Source organism: Mobula hypostoma, chromosome 1 (assembly GCF_963921235.1).
Source record: "Mobula hypostoma chromosome 1, sMobHyp1.1, whole genome shotgun sequence".
Taxonomy (NCBI): Eukaryota; Metazoa; Chordata; class Chondrichthyes; order Myliobatiformes; family Myliobatidae; genus Mobula; species Mobula hypostoma.
Window position 1 is genome coordinate 76,170,556 of NC_086097.1, and position 23,120 is coordinate 76,193,675.

At 37.5% G+C, this 23,120-nt stretch overlaps 1 protein-coding gene across 1 annotated transcript; it reads left to right on the top strand.

Moving 5' to 3' along the window:
- The first annotated feature begins 2,698 nt into the window (after positions 1 to 2,698).
- Positions 2,699 to 22,442, top strand: grem1a (gremlin 1a, DAN family BMP antagonist). The gene is made up of 2 exons (XM_063051013.1): positions 2,699 to 2,874; positions 19,664 to 22,442. The coding sequence occupies exon 2, from the start codon at positions 19,665 to 19,667 to the stop codon at positions 20,178 to 20,180; it is 516 nt and encodes a 171-aa protein (XP_062907083.1). The 5' UTR covers positions 2,699 to 2,874; position 19,664; the 3' UTR covers positions 20,181 to 22,442.
- The last annotated feature ends 678 nt before the right edge of the window (positions 22,443 to 23,120 follow it).

Below are 23,120 nucleotides of genomic sequence, written 5' to 3' on the forward strand. Positions count from 1 at the left end.
CAGTTCTGTTTCAGTAACCCTGTAACAGAAATCCGCCGACCTGTTTCAACCTTAATAGTCAATTTATAACCAGCGGCGCGACTACTAAAGATAGCCTGCTTTTTAAAGAGTCAATTTAATAAATTTTCTAACTCCCACCCAAAGATAGAAATTTTCAAGAAAGCGCCAGTTCTCATTGGGATAACAATCTCGTTTCATTATAATAAAAATCGATCTACGACATATGAATTCGCTAGTTAGAGGAACTGCGGGGCACTTACTGACAAACTGACATCAATTTCACCAGATTCCAGGTACCGCAAGAGCTATCGTGCGTCGAATGCATTTATTTCAGGGAATCACTGCGTAAGTTAAACTAAGAGACACTAAGAACGCATACAAGTCACATGGCCATTCAAAAAGGACTGTACTGTTGGATGTATGCCATCAAGAAGCGCAAATGCTGAAAACATCAGTCCACAGTTTGCATCAGTTAAAGACACAAATTTGTTGCACTCGTACAAATGTATCGGCGACCTTGTACATGTAATACAAAGTTTGCCGAATAATGCACACGCACACACACGCACGCGCGCGCGCACACACCCACACGCAAACCCATACGGGAGCGCTTTTAAAAAGTAAATAAACAAAACGCATGCTAACAAAAACAGAAATTAACAAATCAGATAGCATCCCTGGACAGAAAATTAGCTTCACGTAGGAGGTTTTTCTAAAAAAAACAGAATGCAACAGCCTACAAGGTAAAGATACAACATCTGTTCAGATTTAATCATATCCATTCCAACATCTCTCACACAAGGCAAATCATCCTGATTTCGTTTTTTTTGGGATAAAATACAAATTCGTGTGGATGATTCAATTTCTGGTGGTTTGTACGTGATAGTTCCATCATTATTATCTTAAAATTAAGTTATTTAAGTTTCGTTGAAGTGTACGAAGTTTTACAGATTGGTTACGGGTTACTTATACTTTATACTTTATTGTCGCCAAACAATTGATACTCGAACGTACAATCATCACAGCGATATTTGATTCTGCGCTTCCCGCTCCATGTTTACTGTGAACCATTTCAAATCTCAGAGGGGAACTATACAAAATAGTGCTGAAAGTTTAAATAAGTTGGATTGTAGGATAGATTCGAATATGTACAGCAGGATAAAATAATATGTAGGGTAAGATTGGATTAGTGAGGGGTAAACAGCAAAAAGAGAAAGCATCAGCATCAGAACAGGGTTTATTATAACTGACATGCTGTGAAATTTGTTGTTTTGCGGCAGCAGTATGGAGCAAAACATACACATTTACTATGTTACAATAATACATAAATAGTACAAACGAGGAATAACGATATAATGTTCGTGAGTTCATGAGTCGTTCAGAAATCTTTTGGCCGAGGGGAAAAAAGCTGTCTCTGAATCGCTAAATGAATCGTCAGTCTCCTGTACCCCCTCCCTGACTGTTGTAACGAGAAGGGACATGTCCTGGATTGTAAGGGTCTTTAATGATAGATGCCTCCTTCTTGGGACACCGCCCCTTGAAAACGTCCTCGATGTTGGGGAGGTTTGTGCCCGAGATGGAGTTGGTATAAAAATCTTGCACAGATTGAGGAAAACGTGGAGGATGATCTTCTAAAAACTTTTATGCAATTGGGGAAACTTGCCTTGCGAATGCGTTCAAAAATAAGCTTCCAATCAAACTATAAAAGCATTTTCAGTGATTTTGAAACGAGCTTGCTGCGGATTTCCCTTGTTTAAAACACAGGTTGTTTGGGAACTCCATGGTTGGGAAGAATGAAGTGCAGAATGTTTATTTGGCAGCTGATATCATCAACCTATAAAATCAATCACAACACAAATGTATCGAGTGTATTCATGTATCATAAGAATATATTTTCTATGAAAATTTTCCCGGGGTAGGCACGTTGCTTCTCATCAGTGGGTCAAAACTCATTAAAGGCGGCTGCTTTAAATGATCAGAGAAGTCACCGAATCAACCCTTACCATTTTATCCATGTGAGATTGACTACAATATCAGTTTTACGTCGACAAGATTATTTTGACCGTCTGCAGAAGAAATTATCAAATAAAATGTATATTATTTACGTAGATTCACAGCAAGTTTCAGTTTCAGATTTTTTTTTAACCACAGGTACATCGAAACACACAGTGAAGTGCATCATTTGCGTTAATCCCCAACAGACCCAAGGATGTGCTGGAGGCAGCTGGCAACTGTCGCCACACATTCCAACATCATAGCATGTCCACAATGGGAAATATATATTGGTTTCAATTCGTTCTAATCGATATCGTACTATTTGTTTAGGGAAATCCGATGATTTGGTATCCCCGTAAAAAATATGCAACTTAGGATGCAACTTCATACTTATGTTTCCAGGGATTTCAACGAGTAGGTGAAAGTAATAGATAGTGAAAATATAGTCATACAAATACCAAAAAATACATAATCAGTTGAGTTTGCAATGTATGTCAAATGAATTAATTTCGTTTCGTAATCAGTTGCAATAAATGGGATACAGATCATGCAAACCCGACAATGCTTTCAGAGTTTGAACAGTGGCAACAAATGGCATTGACTGTAGTGTGAAACTAATCCAGAACCTGATTTCAATCAGTGGGCGGATTAATTCTGGTGCAATTCCAAACTTTCTGGCCAATGATCGCGAGAGGGTTTGGAGACTTCCTGGCTTTTAAATATGACTGCTCGACTCGGGAAGAAATTGTACCGCAAATCAGCGGTTCATTCTATGGAGACATCAGTATTCAGAGCTTTCCTTTATTTTCTATAGCATCCCGGCTTTCGCGTGGAACATCAGCCAGCCGTGTACGTGACTGTACAGAGAACGCTGGGCAGGTAAGTCTGAAGTTGGTGCATTGTACATCCACTGTGAATTCCGTGTGTTCAGCTGGAAGTCTACAGCGGAGAGCACTGGCTTGGGAATTGGTTTGGGAGCTTATTTTTGACTCCGACACCGCCAGGTCTTTGCTATTGTCGATCAGTTTCATTTTATATAAGCGCTTAGTATCATTCCCCTATCCTGTATGCTTTTTAACTCTTTTCATCTCTCTTTCTCTCTCCCTACACCCTTGACCGATTCAAGTCGATCGTTGCGCGCTGTGTATATTTCTCCTTGAATTACCATCAGCTTGTATCGCCTGGGAGAGGAAGAGCCTGTGTGGGCCAGTGTAGCCGCGGTGGGCGATTCTGTGCGTAGACAATTACCTGCTCGGCGGCAGCGGAGACAAACATCCTTTACCCAACTCTTCTTGGTTGTAAACTAGCTGGGCATTTGAACTCAGCTTTCAAACACCGAATCACAGTCAAACGCACCTAGTGGACTAACCTGACGCAGCGCCGAGTATCACTTTGGTACTTATTTATTAACACAAGTTAGTGGGGTACGGTTTAGTATTTATGTTGACTAATTTGCATTCGCTAGGTTTCAAAACACCGTGGTCCTAACCTACCGGGCGGTATTCCGCAACAGTTCATTTTACCTTCTCTCTCTCTGGGTCTAAACTTCAAGTAGCATTACATTTACTTTCTCCTAGAGGTCAGGTATAATCGGCAGACACATGGATATAAACTGCGGGAGTTCACAAAGCCAATGACCCGTGTGGTCGTCGGTTGGTTGTTTCTCGCACGTTGATTTACGCCGGCCTCCTTCATCTTACGCTTTATATGCTCAATTCTGATACTTGAAATCTTTCACAGCTTTCCTTGTATAAGCTATCCCCCTTTATACCTCCCAGTTTCTTGTCCCGTGCTGTGTTTTCCGCTTTATTTTCCCTTTCTACATCTCTGCTTCTTGTGTTGTGTTCTGAATCCTGGTTTCGTTCTCGCGGGTATTTGGAATTCCTGTCGCTGCTACCAATCCCGCCCGCACTCTCTGCGATGACATGAATGGTGTCCGTGGTGGGACATCAGGCGCGGTTCACGCCATAGTCTAAAATGACTTGAACTGCAGATGTACTGCTTGGAAGGCCTGATGCCACACTGCGTAGTGTTCAGAATGGCGGGGTTTCGAAGTTTCATTTGCGTCTTCAGTTGTTATCGAGCCGGGGAGACTAGGGAAGGGGAATCACAGAGACGGTAGCAACTATGGGGAGGAAGCGTAGGATCTGCCTTACATTGGCCGTCAGGGGGAAGGAGCAGTCAACACCCAGGGGGCGAGTGATTCTGCCGTCAAAATTCAAGCCGTGCACGACCCGAACATCCCAAAGCGTTTAAAGAAACATTATAACACAATTTTAAGACCGCTCTTCTTTGAAGGAATATTATTCACGGTGTCGGTGCTACTTTACGTTATCTTGATCAGATTTAGATTGTTTTCAATTCTGAAGATCTCCAAGTATTTGAGAGAAAACATCCTTTATTGTTTTTTTATTCGGTTATGTAGTGTACTCAAATTACAAAGCAGAACGATTCAATTCATAATAGTTTGCCTTTTGCGATTCGCGAGCGATGTTGCCCAAAATACAAACGGCTTCTGCTGCTGTATTAATTCACAAAGTCTGTAAAGGCATGCCAGCACGGAAAAGTTCAAAGGAAAAGTGAACCATCTCCCACCAGACGGGGATTGCGTAGATTAGATCAGTATAAAGCTATGGCTTTAGTTCTTTGCAGCTCAGCGTAAACTTTACAGGCTGCCTGACTTCAGTAACCAAAATATTTCTAGGAGATATCCGACTTTGCTCTAGAAATCGTCAGCAAAGTAGTAACAAAAGTAATTGATCACTATCTTAAAAACAAAATCTTCACGTGATTGTTATAGTTTAGGCTATCAAGATGTAAAATAGGATGTAGATTAATGGTGCATTGGACAACACTTAAAATGTAATAACACAGTCGCACAGGATCAAAATCTCAACCCCAGCCCTAAATTACAAAACATTAATTACCGTTAAAATGTTAGCGCAAACAAGCGCTGCATTGTGTGTATACGTTTTAAATGTTGAAATTCCAAAAGTTTTATGCGACAATAACATATACTAAATAAGTTTAAATATATTCAAGTTGCGTCTGTACCTGGGAAGTTATCCCTTTCCTGCCCAAATCTACTTGTTGGCAATATATTACTCTATGACAATAGAAAAAAAATCAATAAAAATATCAGCTTTTAGGGATTCTATGCTATGATATTATTATTTATATCAGTCTTTCTATAATATTATATTCTTTTGGAAATTTTATGTTAAATGGACTTTACGCAAAATAAGACGGAATAAGAAACATTTTAAATGTGTTTACTCCACGAGCAGCATTTTATAAAAAAAAGTAAGCAGGTAATAGAGGAGTTTAATGGAAGTATTTTCTGGCTTCGTCAAAATCTTGTCAGAGATATCCTGATGCTTTAAACTTGAATTTGTTTTGTTAGAGTATTAGTTATGACGTAGATGGATAAATTTCCTTTTCATTAAATATAAAGTCTCAGACTCTGGAAAATGTGTTGGAAGATATATGGCATAGGAGCTGAAGTTAATATTTCATCTTCCTTTCAAAATCAAGATTATCAATACTTCTAGTAATAAGAATGGATGCACCATCAGAGGTGTAGTTTCTTCACAATTTTATCAAACCCAGTAACTCATATTTTGAATTTTTTAGAGCTGAAGCATTCTTTTTATCATTTAATGAAGGAATTTATTTACTTTAAATTTAAATCATTAATCCAAAGAACAAGCAAGATTACAGAGCCATGTAATGATTTCTGAAAATTTGGTCAGAATAATTTCATTTCTCCTTCCAACCCATCACAGTGCAGTTCCATTTATTGTGTAATTTCAATAAGCTGCAACTAATCCATTCCAATTACAATAAACATCTTTAAAATCACATGTTTGCTGTAAATTCCTGGCCAACCTTTAGATCCTACTCTCCTAAAAGTACACAAAACATTATAGCTTGGAAACTTCTGCAAGCAATTTTACTGCCCAAAAATTCTTTAAATTTCATATCAGATATTCCTCTGATTTGGCAGAACTTTTAAATTAGCTTTTAATATCAAAATGGACTAATATTGTTAAGATATGTGGATATGAATTTGGTAATGTTTAAATCTGTGTGAAAATTACTTTAGTTTCAAGCCTCAAAGATTAAAATATTTGGAAAACTGTTATAATCTACAGTTCTATTCATGAAATCAAACACGTTGCTATCAATAGGATATGATGAGTGCCATTCATATCAATATTATAAGGTAAAAGAATCAATATTCATCTGGACTGATTGAATATTGTGGAGGATTTACTGTGGTTTAATATACAGTAGCTGCCAGTCAGGGCTGATGTGTAACAGGTGGAAACATCCCCAGTGTTGATTTTAAATACATTGTTTACCCAATAACTTTTGCAAGAGAATCTTGTTACTTTTTTTTTGTAAGTTGCACAAGCCTGCACTAAAATGCTGTCAACCTGTTTGAGATTGTTATATTTAGTTATTTAAAAAAAATTGCACACATTGCCAATGCTCTGCTGAATGATGTGCAAGACAAATTTAAAGGTATTATGATTAGAGTGACATTTATTGATGACTTAAAATATCATAGAAACCAGGCTTCAACCAATTTAAGTCACTCCATATGATAGTTAAAAATGGCTGAGCACTGGATACCTCAAAGATTATAGGATTTTATTTTACTCTTGGGTTTCATAACTTAATTCTGAAATTGCAGACTTGTTATATCAATTCAATATTAAATAATTCCATTTTAAATAGCCTTCAAAAATGGGCCCATTAAATTTAGTGGTGAGTCAGATACCTGCAGAGAATTTGATAGTAATCTATTCCACTATTAAAGTGGTTTGTTTTAGAACCAGAATCAGAATCAGATTCAGGTTTAGTATCACTGGCATATGTTATGAAATTTGTTAACACCACATATGCATTGTATACTGACTTCTTCCCCACAATTTTTAATGACTAGAATTGGGAAAGTAATAATTATTCTTTAAACTTAAAATTCAATAATATTTGGCCTCCTTTATGATATCCTATTCAATTTGCAACTGAACTGCGGACAGCACTCAAGGAAGATTTCTTGTTTTGCCTTATTCTTTCAGCAGTCACCTAGCATAAAGTTCATAGCCTTCTCTGAGAAGCAACCCAGTGGGGCATATGGATGAAGAACTCGGACAATTTATCTTTTTGATTAACTCCTCAGTATGTCAACTCCATCCATACTTTTTCGAAATGGTTAGCACTTACTTGGTGGTACTTTTACTGCTGCACTGAAACAGTGAAAGAATAAAACATGATGGACCACTCACCATCAACCACAAAACAAAGGAAGTGAATGTTCCTTCTCCCCTTAGCTGTCCACGGCCATTCATGATTGGATGTAATGGCTTTGCAGAACTTTGATATGATTTATTGGTTTTAAGATTATTTAAGATTTCTGAGATTATTATTTTAGACTACCTACCACATTCTGCTTTTGCTACCTAGTGCACATGCAGTTCTTCATTAATCTGACAGTTCATTTGAGGGACATAGCAGTGTTGGCCCCAGCCATTTGATCTTACAATATCTTCCTTACAAACTGATGGGAACTGGTGTAAGATTGGGGGAGTTGTCCTACGGACCAGACAAACAACACCTTACAGACAATGTGTCTCCACCACAGGACAGACCACTGTGGGCTAGAGAAAAGGGATGGTGAGTTAGATCTATGGCAGCCTCAGATCACATGTGGGCAAGGAAATCTCTTTTGGTTCTTGCTTCCTCAGACAGCTGATGAATCAGTGGTCTGTGAACAACACTTGGAAGAAGCACAGAATGTAGCAGGGTGCAGAACTTTCTCTGGATGGCAGACTTCAATGTCCATCACAAAGAGTGGTTTGGTAGCTCCAGCACTGACCGAACAAGTTAAACTCTCAAGGACTAGGGAGCCAGACTGGTGCTGTGGCAGGTATGAGTGAACTAACAAGAGTGATAAACCTTCTTGACTTTGTCTTTGCAAAACTACCTATGGCAGGTGCATTGGAGTGCCATAGCATTTGTAGAAGTAGTCACTGTGTGGTCCTCATGGAGACAAAGGCCTGGGTTTGTAACAAGTACACCTGCTGTAACAAGTGTTCCAGACTGGAATCAGGACAGGTTTGACAGATTAAAATTGAGCATCCATGATTGGAAGCAGTAGCATTATGGTTGAATGCTGGATACAGCATAGAACCAGACCATATCCCAGGTGTAATATTAAAGAAATGTGCTTCAGAAGCAACTGCATCTCTGAAAAATCATCTCACAACATGGGTATCTTTCAAACATGTAAAAAAAATTCCCAGCCATGCCCCATTCTGAAAAAGTAAGGTGGACCCAATAATTGCCAGTCTGTCCACCCTGTTATTAACATTGTGCGGGAAGGTGACATTAACAGTGATATAAAGCGACAGTTACTCACCAATAAGCTGCTCATCCACACTTGCTTTGGGTTCCAATAGGGCCATTCAACACCAAACATCATCACAGCCTTGGTCCATAATGGATCAAAAAACTGAACTAACATCAGGGCAGCATTTGTCCGAGTGCCCGAGTAACGCTTGACACTGGGTATCAAGGGCAAACATGAGTGAGTGCAGTCTTGTAGTTCTTGGAGGTCATTCACTGCCCCTCTGGAATTCACTGCAGGAGTCCAAGGTGCGAATGTCTTCAGCTGCTTTACCAATGACCTTCCTGCCACCATACTATCACATTTAGGGATGTCTGCTGATATATTATTCCATTCTACTTGTAACCCTTCAGCAACTGAAGCAATGCACATCTGCACATAGAAGGACCCAGACAATATTCAGGTATGGCATTCACTTACTCAGACCACAGAACTGCTTGACAATCTCTAATGAAACAATCTAATCACATACCCTTGACATTCAAAAATATTATCATTATTGTCTGCCACATATTTTCAATGACACCTGCCACAATAATGTTATAAAAGAAAGGTTAGAAGCCAGATAATGTCAGGTGGCTCACTCCTGACACCCAAGCCTCTGCAAAAACTATAAGGTTGAAGTCAGTAGTGTGATGATGTGGCCTGGATGACAGCAGTTCTAACAACATCTTGGATCCTTCAGACCATCCAGGATAAAGCAGTTGATTTGAATAGTATATTCATCCATTACCCAAAGTATTCAATCCCCTCACTTTCAGCCCACAGTGGCTACAGTATGAATCATCTACAAAAGACACTGCAGTTACTTATCTCAGCTTGTCCAATGAAAATCCTGTTGTCCAGACTTCCTTTTTCTTCCACTAAGGACAAGGACTTCTGCCCATTGGAACACTACCATCTATAAGAGAAACACTACCGCCTACCATAGGAAGAGTGTAGACACAAGAGACGGCACTTGTTGGAATCTGGAGCAATAAAAAAATCTGCTCGAAGATCTCAGCAGGTTGATCAACATCTGTGGGATGAAAGGAAATGTCAGTTGTTTCCACAACAATTCATTTCCCCCCATAGATGCTGCTTGAACTGCTGAGTTCTTCCAGCAGATTGATAGAAATACATTTGTAAACTGGCTGTTGTAAATATATACTGTTACAAGTTTAAGAGCTTTGATTCATGATTGTAGCTAACCCAAGGAGTAAAATGTGTCTTGAGTCTATGCTTTCGGAGTAACATTATTAGAATGTGTAATAATGAAAGGCAACGTACTGTATCTGTAATGAGCATTTAGTTGCCAAACAAGCAATCAGTAGAAAAATGAGTGCCATTTTGAAAGTGTATGTTCATTATAATTTTATTTGGGAATTGATTGAAAAATCTTGGTTACATGCCAATATCCCATTGTTCTATGGATACACATGTAAATATGAAAAAAACATGTATAATGTGTCTAAATCTGTCAGCAGCAAGGTGTGATGTCAGCAAAGTGTAATGTTCAATATGTCCTATTAATATATTATTTTAGCGTACTTGTCAAAATTGGCTGGGGGCTGATCAGTAATCCTGTTTTTTATAACTACTGTTCACGCAGAGAGAGCAGGATTTTCCCTTTGCCAACAGCATTTTAAGAAATATTTTTTAAGTAGGCTATTTATGAGCAGTCCAAAGTTGCAGCGAAGTATGCTTCAGAAAGGAAACGTGGAGTGCATTTTTGTAATCACAGCTTCATCATAATGGCAATTATTATTCCATTTACTGATCTTGGTTTAATAGACCATAATACAGTTGATTAGTAAACATCTCTTCAGTTTTGATCTTTCATGATGGATTATTGACAGAAAGAGATTTTAAGTTACACTTTATTTAACATCACTCAGGAATATACCATCTATAATTTTACAATTATGCCCCTTATTCTAGACAAATGGAAATGGTTTATCCTTATCTGCCCTTTAATCCCTTAATCATCTTAAACATTTCACTTAGCTCACTCTCTAATCTCCCGTGTTCAAGAGAACACAGACTCAGTCTATGCAACCTGTACTCAACATTAAAACCACTTAACACTGATAACCTTCTGGTGAAGTCTGTGGATTATGCTTCCAGTTCACTAGTCGAATACAATTGTATCCAATGAACCTCTGACAGTAATTTTTATGTTCAGAGAATAATTAATGCAAAGGTAATCACAATTTTTTGCACTTGATAACAATAAAAAAGTGTATCTTCAGTTTTGATTATATTTTTATGGTGTATTGATAGCAAAACCAAAAGTCAATCAATAACATCATTTGCTTTTATGGACTGACATTTATCCATGTTTAAAAATAAAAGTCAGGAAAATTTCCTATCAGGACTCATACCCACAAAAAGACTTATTGATCAGTAAAATGGTAATAGGCCCACGCTATAGAGAGTTCATATAAGAAACTGGTCATGTTACTTATGTACATGACAATAAGCTTGACCCCACCTCACTATTTTATCATTTGCTGCCAGTCACCTTATGTATAGAGACTCCTGTGCCTAGTGTCACTTTATGGACGTACAATCAATTTATGTATGTAAGCTATCTTATGTATTTTTATTTATTGTGTTTTTTAATTATTGCACTCTTTATCCTATTGTGTCTCTTTGTGCTGCTTTGGATCCTGAGGAACAATTATTTCATTCTCCTTTACACTCGTGTACTGGAAATGATACTAAACAATCTCGAATCTTGAATCTTAAATTGGTATAAGCTAGTAAATACTAGTATGTAGTTGAAGATTGCTACATGAACATTTTCTACTTAATATTAATACCTACTCTTTGGTTCTACGTGATATATAGAATGGAATCAATAAGCAATGAATAAAAAGCCGTCATAAAGGGCAGAAAACAAAATAAAGGTTTAGAATTCTTACCAAATCAAAAAATGTGACAATTCAGAAGTTGAAAAATATCTTTTAATATCTTATGCTACAATCGTCCTGCAGGAAAGTTGAATATTGGCTGGCAATATAATTCATTCAGACTCATTTTAGGGACCCAGTTCACATGATATGTAATTGAAAACAATAAGTAGTTCAAGAGGGTAATAAATTTTTTTCTAACGCATCTGGATTGTGTCTCCCATTGAAATCAATCAGAGCTCAAGGGGGCAATAAATGCACGCATTGCCTCAGGCAATACATGTTTTTCACACTTCGGTCTCCAAAAGTGTTCAATGGTAACATTTTCTTAGAAATACTTCATTTATTCATATTCATTCACATGATCCCTGAGCAAAATAACAGTGGTTTCCAGTTATAGATCCCGAAATAGTGAAAAACATAATTTGCATTTGAAATACCTTAATTTCATTGTGAAGGAAGAATATAAATATTTGTGTATTAGGGCATTGATCACTTTCAAATATGGAATGAAACAATACAAACTACATTATAGTGTTAATCTAATAATGACTGCAAAAGTAATGCAAGTGTAATATACTGTATAATGCTATAATAATCAAAATCTCTTTGCCTATGTTTTCTTTCTTTCTTTTCAACTAACATTGTTTCTTTTGATAGGTTCAACTATTCCATCTGTGCAAGTATTCATGTATACTTCAATTTATAAAATATAACAGGGAGTTAATTTTCCACCCTTTGGCCAATGCATCGCAAAATACTGGTAAATTACCCCCAATCTCATGGAGAAACAAAAAGAAACATCTAAATTTGAACCAAAGTTTTAACTGGAATCAAATAAGCATGAGTTGATATTGCTAATCTTCATCTGAAAAGTTCATGAAAGGAAGCGTTAATCCTTAAAAATGTTTAACAGGCAATTCTTTTGCTATAATTTTAAAGATGTAAAACATTTTGAAAGATATTATACATATTGCATCACCTGAAATGATTGCGCATCAGATATAATGCTTCCTGATCTCAGGAAGCACCTCTCAATTTCAAAGAATGATCATTATATGAAGTACTGAGCTAAACAGGGAGGTGAAAGTAAAATACAACACTGCTGAAGACAGCCGGACAGAATGAAATGATGAGCCTGATTATCCTGTGGTCTCATGTATCTGTAGTTATCTTTACAACTTGTCCTGTGGTATATAAAATCAGTATAACATTAGTATGTAGAAGCTTATTTTGTTAATCCAGGACATCATTTATTTTGACAAAGGGAAAAGAATAGATAACTTCTAAATAATGAAAGTGTCCAAATAAGTTTGTGTCAAACACAACACTAGAAATTCCAATACTTAAACAACAGGAATTCTGCAGATGCTGGAAATCCAAGCAACACACGTCAAAGTTGCTGGTGAACGCAGCAGGCCGGGCAGCATCTCTATGAAGAGGTACAGTCGACGTTACAGTCCTGACGAAGGGTCTCAGCCCGAAACATCGACTGTACCTCTTCCTAGGGATGCTGCCTGGCCTGCCAAATTCCAATACTTGTTACTTTCATTCCTATTTCCTGTATTTTTTGGCAGTTCAGTAACTCATGTGTGAATTTCAGCGTTACTTCCCTGAGTTTATTCTAGGATACAGACAATTATGCCAAACAGGAAAGATACTAGCATGGACAGAAGACTGGCTGACTGGCAGGAGGCAAAGTGTCAGAATAAAAGGGATCTATTCTGGTTGGCTGCCAGTGACTAGTGGTGTTCAGCAGGGATTGTTATTGGGATTGCTTCTTTTCACATTATATATCAATGATTTGAATGATGGAATTGATGGCTTTGTGGTCAAGTTTTCAGACTTCACAAAGGTAGTTGGAGGGGCACATAGTGTTGATAAAGCAGGGAGTCTGCAGAATGACTTGGATAGATTGGGAGAATGGGCAAAGAAACGACCGGTGGGATATAGTGTAAGAAAGTGTACAGTCATGCACTGTAGAAGGAATAAAAGCATAGACTATTTTCTAAGATTCAAAAATCAGAGGTGCAAAGGGTCTTGGGAGTTCTTGTGCAGAATTTCCTAAAGGTTAATTTGCAGTTTGAGTTGGTGGTAGGGAAGGAAAATGCAAAGTTAGCATTCCTTTCGAGAAGACTAGACTATAAGAGCAAGGAAGTGATGATGAGGCTTTATAAGACTCCACTTGGAGTATTGTGAACAGTTTTGGGCTCCTTATCTAAGAAAGATTTGAAACTTATTGAATGTTCAAAGGCCTTTCTAGAGTGGATGTGGAGAGGAAATTTCCTATAGTGGGGGAATCCAGGACCAAAGAGCACAGCCTCAGAATAGAGGGCCATCCATTTAGAACAGAAAAGGAATTTCAGAGAGTTGTGAATCTGTGGAATTCATCGCCATGGATGGCTGTGCAGGCCAAGACATTGGGTATATTTAAAGGTGAGGTTGATAAGATCTTGGTTCGTCAAGGCATCAAAAGCTAGGGGTGAAGGCAGGAGAATGAGGATGAGAAGGATAATAAATTAGGTTAGATGAGCGAGTGAATATTTGACAGAAAGAGTGCAATGTGGGGAAAATGAAGTGGTTGATTTTGGAGAGAAAAACTGCAAAAAGGTGCAGGACAAAGGGATTTGGGGAAACCTGTACGTGAAACGTAGAAAGCGAGCAAAGAACTACGCATGTAAGCAAAGGATAATAGAATGTTGGTTATAATAAAATATAATGCCCCCCTCCCTCCTTTACCACTCTCTCATCTTATCTCCTTATCTGCCCATCATCTCCATCTAGTGCTCCTCTCCCTTCCCTTTCTTCCATGGCCTTCTGTCCTCTCCTATCAGACTTCTCCTTCACCAGCCCTGTATCTCTTTCACCAATCAACTTCACAACTCTTCATCCCTTCCCTTCCTGGTTTCACCTATCACCTTGTGTTCTCTCTCCCCTACCCCCACCTTCGAAATCTACTCCTCAGCTTTTTTCTCCAGTCCTGCTGAAGGGTCTCGGCCCAAAACGTCGACTGTACCTTTTTCCATAGATGTTGCCTGGCCTGCTGTGTTCCTCCAGCATTTTGAGTGTGTTGCATAGAATGTTACTGCTTATTTTAAGTGGGTTAGCGTAGAAAAGTAGGAAAGCGTTACTGTAACTGTATAAAGTACAAGATACACCATATCTACAGCACTGGAAATAATTTTAATGTTCTCTATTTAAGGCAAGATATTTTATTAGAGGCAGTTCAGAGAATATTCATCAGTATAATCCCAGATTAGCTGGCTGGTGGCGTAGTGGTATCAGCGCTGGACTTTGGAGCAAAGGCTCCCGAGTTTGAATCCAACCGGCTCCCTTGCACGCTTTCCATCCATGCTGGGTTGGGCGTCGAGTTAGCAACTCGGCCTCGTAAAAATAAGAAAGCCTGCTAAAAAAAACGTCGTCATGACAGCATCCTGATGACTCCACTCAGAGTTAAGGGCTTTCTTCTTCTTCTATAATCCCAGATATGTACTATGAGGAAGGGCTGAACAAGATGGTACTCTACTCAATGGGGTTTAGAAGAATGAGAAGCTACTTTATTAAAACATAAATTTCTTAGGAGGCTGGGAAGAGACCAGAACCTGAGGGATGGTCTGAAGATAAAGAGGGCCTATGAAAACAGAGATAAAGAAAAAACTTTCTCTGTTAGTGAGTTTTTAAAACTTCTGGGCATAGAGAAGTGGGGGCAGTTTTCTTATGTTTAGGATAATTGGATTTCTAATCAGTTAAGGAATCAAGGATTTTGGGGAACAGATAATGAAGAATACTTAAGGAATATTGGGTCAGCCATAGTCGTATTGAATGGTGGAGCAGGTTGAAAGGGCTGAGTAGCCAACTCCTGTTCCCAGTTCTTCTGGTCTAATGGTTATGAAACAGATTCGCAGATAACGTGAATAACTGGAGAAAGTGCAGAGAAGATTCCCCATAATATTGTCTAGAGTGGAGGATTTTAGTTATTGGATGGGCTCAGTTTATTTTCTTTGGAGCAAAGAGATTGAGGGGTGACCTGATAGAGGTAAATAAAATTATACGATGCATAGATAGAATCTTTTTTCAATTGTAGTGGTATCAAAATGAAAATGAAATAAGCTTAAACTGTGAGGAAAGAATTTAAAGAGGATTTGGTGGGGGAATTTTATTTTACATAGAGAATGGTTAATAGCGAGAAGACTCTGCCAGAAAATGTTTAAAATCAGTATGTTTATGAGACAATTAGACTGATACTTGAATCTTTCATGCATCAAAGAATATTAATCCAATCAGCAAATGGAATTAACTGACTAATTGGAATAAGAGAAGATATATTCCTGATCTAAACAGTATAATAGATCTCCAAATGTTCAGCAACATTGCAGCCAGCTCTTTAAGAAGGTCTTTACATTTCTTAAATAATTAATCAAATGATCCCCAAAATATTTTTCAATTGGCCTTAAATCATTTTAACTTGGGGGATGTTTTCACTTTCACTGAATACTCTGTTGTGTACAGATTACTTTCAATAATTCTGGGCTCAACTTACTTACAGTTTCAGCCAGGCAGAACATGTTTTGATTGACTATATTCAAACTGGCTTGAAATGGGACACCTCTGCCCAACAGAGTAAGCTTGAGTTTAAGGGTGGAAGTAGCTCTCCTCTGTCATTTACAATATAAACATTTCGAAACATACCGAACATAGAACAGTACAGCACAGTACAGGCCCTTCCGCCCACAATGTTGTGCCGACCCTTAAACCCTGCCTCCCATATAACCCCCCACCTTAAATATAGAACATAGAACAGTACAGCACAGTACAGGCCAAAACAATGGGAAGAGAATTGACTTCCGAAGAATTTAGGTTGTAGACTCCTCAGCACTTTTGAAACCAGGTTTCATACTGCACCAGATTCATACGTAGCACTAAAACAAAGCAAAGTGATATGAGGGAACAACTTTGTAGAATATAATTCATTTATGAGTCAGATCATTCCCTGATGCTGGTCTTGGATGGCCAGTGTAGTGTTTGTTTGAAAGGAAGATTATTTTACAGCAAAACTAAGCTAGTAGTGCAAATGAATCCTTAGAGAAGATTCTGTTAGGATATGTTGTGTACCTGTCAGGGTTTCACTTCAATTCAGATGATGCACTTGACTATTAATATTATCTTATAGGATCAGTATTGAAGGGACTGACAAATCATTTCAGGAAGATAACAGTGAAAGAGTAAATGATAGTAAAGATTTGAGCAAGGTATATGATACGTAATTTTCAAAATTAAAAATGTGACATTATTAACTTTGGTGGAGAATAATTATTTGATTACATTTTGTATGATGGTTCTCTACCTAAATGCTGACTTTCTCCTCAATGAACTAACTGCAACTTGGGATTTCTGTGTAAATACAACAATCACTAAGTTGTGGTCAATTGTTCACTATGATTCTTCTGACTGGCCTGGTTGAGGAAAAGGATTAAAAGTGATGAAATTAATGTGAAATCAGAAAAACTGAATAAATAAAGAACATATTTAAATATCAGAAACAAAATAAACAAAGAGCTGCAAAAACGAAGAACCTATTGTTGGTGCAGTTGTTCCATTTATTTCAATGAAAGGAAATGGCTAAAACGAACAAGAGTAAATTAAGATGTTTAGTTAAATGTATTTACTTCATTAACTTTTTTGGATTTATATTTTTTTTAGTTTGAATTGTTACTTACAGCTGCAAATCAATTAAAATAATCACAATTAATGACACAATTAATAATCAAGCTAATTGTCCTTTTTGTTAATAATAGAATACTAACATTTCAGAATTGTCTAATGGTAGGTACCCTCTTTGTTTTTAAGTTCAAAAGATTCCACTAAAAGTTTTTTTTTTACTTTTAAACCTACGTCACAAATGATTCACCTCTAAGCTCCCAAACACTTTCAAACATTGAAATTAAGATCCCAGAGAATGATCTTCATTTGGTTGAAGAAGTGCACTCCACACAATGCAGAAGTTGTTAACGCAGAACAAGGCAAGGCAGGTTGGTCCGTTAAACACCACCATTGCACGGCAGTTGAAGGTGTACCACATATACATTTGCAGCAATTCCTTAAGACTTTTTTAACTGTAGCTATCAATAAACAGTTTGCTACAAATGAAAGAGGTTTACATAAGAAAATGGTTGAAATGTATAAACATAAATATTACCTTCCATTCATGAGTCTAATAGTTTTCAGCCATGTTTACTAATCAGATTGATTTTAACCAATTTTAGTTCAGCAAAATCAAAGATAACACAGACATTTTATGAAGCCGCAGGATTTGCACTTAAAGAAGATAGGGAACGTCGTCTCAGAAACCTCTGACGGGCATTTTCATGCCTTACAAGGCGCAGGTTGGAAGTCTGTGTGGGACGCCACTCCTCGCACAGACACTAGAGCAAAGTGTGGTTAAGTGCCTTGCTCAAGGGCACAAACACGCTGCCACAGCTGGGGATTGAACCAGCGACCTTGAGATCACTAGACAAACGCCTTAACCACTTGGCCACGTGCCTAATTATCTTAAAGAAGATAATTAAAGTAAAAAACAGTTGAAGCAAACAGCAAAACAAAAGGTAAATTAGAATAAGGTAAAACTGAGTACTATGTATGGAAAAGAACACAAGAGAAACAGAGCTAAGAACAAGTAAGATGGATTTCACACATATCTATCCAAATAATTGAATGAACTTAAAGATTAATAATTGAAAATGGTGAAATTAGTTAGCTAGTTAATGTTATTCCATGTCTTCACTTTCATACTGTCATTGAAAACATTGTCTTGTAGCTATGCAATTAAAAAGAACATAGTTATGTTGTAAAATAACATAAGCTTGACGTACTGTTCCACTGGGCTGGCTGCCAGAATGAAGGGAAGTGCTGTCGACCAGCTGTTTGCAGCTTAGTGCCCCAGGTCTGTGTATGCAAGATGCATGGCCGCACATGTGAGTGCCCTGTCCTTCAAGGAGTGACTTGCTGATAAGCAGCTCCAGGTTCACCTTCACCATGTGCGTGAATGCCAGCCACTCCTTTGAAAAGAACTTTTGCAAAAGGTGTGTTTGACATACTTCCGTGCTGTAAATTATTTGATAGTTGGTAATAAATGGTTTAAATTCATTTAAATCACATTTGGATGATTTCAGAGTTTGATGAGGTACCTAAGATGCATTACCTGAGTTTTTTCCCCCTACAGGATGGGGCTTTCCCCACCCTGCTGGACAAATATTGGGGGTTTGGTCAACTTATCCAGCTCACTGCATCTTGAAATACTAGTGAGTCTGGGTAGTCCTGAGTCACTGCATCTGTATAAATGTCAATAAGGAGATGCTGGTTTGGAGGTCAACATTCCTCTACCTGTGCTACAGCCTATTTTCATGACATTTTAATTAGTGATTATTTTGTGTGTAAGTATTGAGAAACATATCACCATTATTTAACTTTTCAGTTTAGGTTATTGGAGTATTTGCCAAGTGTTACCAAACTGACCACAATGTATATCACTAGTAAGATGATCAATAAGGGTAGAAATGTCATTTCTTGATTCCCATTGTACAGATGAAAAACATGAAAAACAAAACAAAAAAAATCACGTCCTAAGTGGCAATATCATGAACCCCCAAAGACCTCTGAATGGCATATGACCTGGTTACAATTTGAGCTAATTTTTTGATATTCCTAGTGGCCATCTGAAACAAGTGTTTGGACTCTTGTAATAGAATCAGACTTAATCGGTTCTGGAATCTCCAGCAGCTGCTGTGGCCAAAGTAAATGGAGAGAAAAAGATACTGCAGGAGTCTGGGGATCATTAGACATTTCTACTCGTCCCTCATCTTGGGAGAATTGCCGCAAAGATTGGCATGTGCCCAGCAAAATGCTCAAAGACCCTGAGGCCCAATTTCAAACTAAGAAGGTGCTCTTGCTTGCTGCGATCACTTATTGTATATAAGACTGTTTGATAAAAATAATAATTATTCCACATTTATTTTAATTGATTTATTGCCAACAAAAATATCCGGAAGGATAATTTTCCTTTGATTGATGGCTGGTATATATTTGAGTGCATTTAAAGATGTTCCTATGTGGCAGTCTACCATAACTGTGTGGGTTTTAAAATTGTAGACCATGATCTAATTGCTAAATTACCTCACTCTGTACCCTTGGTGCAAAAGGATACTGGCAACCCACTCCTGTCAACTATTTATCTAACTAGATATTTCCAGTAGATGCATCATTGCCTAAAGAACAATGTGTGGTCAACCATGTCACAAATATGTGTTGTTAAAACTTTATAAATGGTTATACTGACTGAAGGCACTTTGCTGTCTTTCTCCAGGATGACCCGAACCCTGTGTGCGCTCTGCATTTTTCTGTTACTATGGTGTTTTCTGCTATGTACCAGTGAGGGAGCTGGGAAGAAGAGAAATCGTAGCTCCCAAGGAGCAATTCCCTCACCAGACAAAGGCCAGCCAAACACCTCGGAGCAGGCGGGAAACCGGAGCAATGTGGATGAAGTCTTGGAGTCGAGTCATGAGGCACTTCACGTCACTGAGAGGAAGTACCTGAAGCGGGACTGGTGCAAAACACAGCCCCTCAAGCAAACCATCCACGAAGAAGGCTGCAACAGCCGCACCATCATCAATAGGTTCTGCTATGGCCAGTGCAATTCTTTTTACATACCAAGGCACGTCCACAAGGAAGAGGGCTCTTTTCAGTCCTGCTCCTTCTGTAAGCCTAAAAGATTCACCACCATGACAGTCACCCTAAATTGCCCTGACCTGCAGCCTCCCATTAAGAAGAAAAGAATCCAGAGAGTTAAACAGTGTCGCTGTATTTCCATCGATCTCAACTAAAGTGAGAAGAATACCATCATCACAATTTGACAACCTGCAACGTAATGAACCACAGTCATAACTCTGGGACAAATGCATTTAAATATGTTTGTATCCTCAATTACCTTTATCTGTTTAAGGACTTGGATTCAGATCCAATCCCCGAGTAGATAATTTCCACTGTGTGGAGTGTGAATAGTCAGAGAGAAGGATATGAATATTTAAATAATTATTTCAAAGCTCTTGTTCAGAACATTGTGGGTATTTAATAATTAATTTCCGTTTCATTGTGTGAGATTGTATTCAACTTAATTTTGCCCATAATACTACAATGCTAACCAAAAGGGAGGTAATTCTGGTATTCATGAAGTTTACTGAACAATTACTTTACAATTAACATCATGCATAACTCATTGTAAGAGGCTTGACTTTAAAATATATTTGAACTAATAAAATATCTAGTAGTTTACTTTGTAATTGGCTGGTCATTCACAAATATGCTTCCAATGATTGCCATTAGAAGTGCGAGTGGGCAGGAAAAGCAATCATCTAAGCAAGAAATGCATTCTTGGACATGCTTGTCTTTTGATTGCTTTAGCAGCAGTACAAAGTGCCTCTGTAACCAACTGCTGGATGTGCACAAAAGCTTCGAACTTCAAAATACAAGTACAGAATCATTTGTAAACCACTTAGATGCACTAAGCATCCAACTTGATATGTTGTTTAAAAAAAGCATTTTTAATGGGCTTATTATACACCCTGAAGAGCACAATTATGGGAATAATTAACACCTTTGCCAGCTACATGATAGAGAATGGCAGGATTGATCCTAGATCCTTCATACAACTTTACTGATTTCTTTATTTTTCCGCTGAGATGGTTGTATAGAGAGGGTACTATTGCTGCTACATATATATTAAATATATGATGAATGCAGAGATCAAACCTTGTGTCATTCACTTACCATTATAATTACATGTTGATATTTCCCCTGAGGCTGTTTCTTTTTGACATGCTTGAAATATCTCCTTATGCAGACCAAAGAAAGAACAAAAGTGGTACTTGTGAATATATTTGTAGAAAGCAACAGTATTTTGGCTTTTAATTTAATGCCCTTAGCGTAAGTGTGTATTATACTTGCTGCTTTTTACTGTAAAAAAGTATATTATACGTTTATTTCAGTTTCTGCTGTTAAGTATTAAATTGTTGGGTTGAACAGGTAGCACTGTGATGGAGCATCATTGCACAGTAACATAAATTGGTGGGATATAAAGTTACAATACCTAGTGCTCCAATGCTGAGCATCTCATTTTGAATAGATTACTAGACGCGGGAAAGAGAAACTAAAAGCTTTCCTGCAACGTGAATGAGAATTAACTTCGGACCTTCCTCATGCAGATAAAGCATGTATAGAAGTAGCTCATATGTACTCAATGGCACTCAAGAGAGTGCAGGGAAAGAGAGGATGGTGAATGACAAAGATAAATGAAAATAAATGGGTAACCACATGTGTTTTTGTTTGGTTATTGGAGAATGATCTTCATTTTGGAATAACTGTATGGAATCATCTGTAATTCATTACAAAATGTAAGCTATTCATATTGAAATGATGGACTTATATCAATATCAGAATAATGCTGTCAGATCGCTGATCACTACATTTCACAAAAAAAATTCTGATCTGAGATTCAGAATAATACTACCCATACTGAATATAATGAACTGAATCCACCTGGATCTGATGACTTTGAAAACATCCCTTTGAATTCCAGTAGCAAGTTTTTGTGAAGAGGAACCAGTTCATCTCTTCCCTACTCTCTTAGGGAGTGTCAAATCATGAGAAGAAGCAGGAGTAACCAATGCATTGTTATTCTATTGGATAATTCTGCAACTCTTATGCTTCAGCAGCATTACACACTGAATGAAAACGCGATTGCATGATCATGGTGCTCTCCTGTATAGTGTAAGCATGATGATTCTGCTTGGTATAGCCAGGCATCATTAGTAGCAATTAATTAGATTGACTCAGTAATATTAAACGATGAACACTGTATGTATTTATGCTTACTTGTGCATTGTAATATTTGTACTCATTTTACTGCATGTACTGCAGATTATTTCGTTGTTGAGCTTGCTTATCTTCACTGTCTCATCCAGATGTGGTAAGTTTTAAAAAAAACAAGACGTCATAAAAAGATTGTAATTAAGCAAAATAAGATCTCATTCCAAGCATTTTATTTGCCATGTTAAATGTTAGTACACAAATAAAAACTACCTTCCGAAGCACTGCATTCCATTTTATTCTCGCTAGGAATTTGCTCCTTGCTGTGATTTTAATACATTGCTCACCCCTGTGGTTCCTTTTCATCATAAAATGTACTGAATTACGACTAAGGGACTCAAACCTGTAATTCATTGTGGGTACTTCAAAACACATTGTATAATTGTGTTTCAATCAAATATGTTTGGCACATATATTAATGGTGATTAAATCACAGATTTTCATGCATTCATCCATCAATTCCTTCCAGAAAATTAAGAGCAATTTCTACAGATGAATTCTACATTATCAATGATGAAATCTTGTACTCTCCAATAGCTGTTAAATAGGTGTAGTATTATCAAAAATACAAAGACTTTAAAACATTAAATGAATGTAACCAACCTTAAATTATTTCTATTAATGAAGGGTCTCCTTTATAAAAGATATTTTAAATGATGAACACAGAGCCATCAATCATGTCATTACAGCATTTACAAAGTGATTTTTATTAGTTTTCCAGAAATTTGAGATGCCAATAAAGTCATCACTGTCACTGATATACATACACCAGAGAGAGTAATATCAAGCATTTAATCATTTTAATTTGTAATTAAATTGACTTAGTAGAAAACAATAAATAGGACACAAAAATAATTCTGCTGAAAGAAAGGAATGTATATTGAGGTTATGGTATTATG

Bases quoted from the DNA above. Each gene is read 5' to 3' on its own strand.
- grem1a (XM_063051013.1), top strand. From the start codon at position 19,665: ATGACCCGAACCCTGTGTGCGCTCTGCATTTTTCTGTTACTATGGTGT.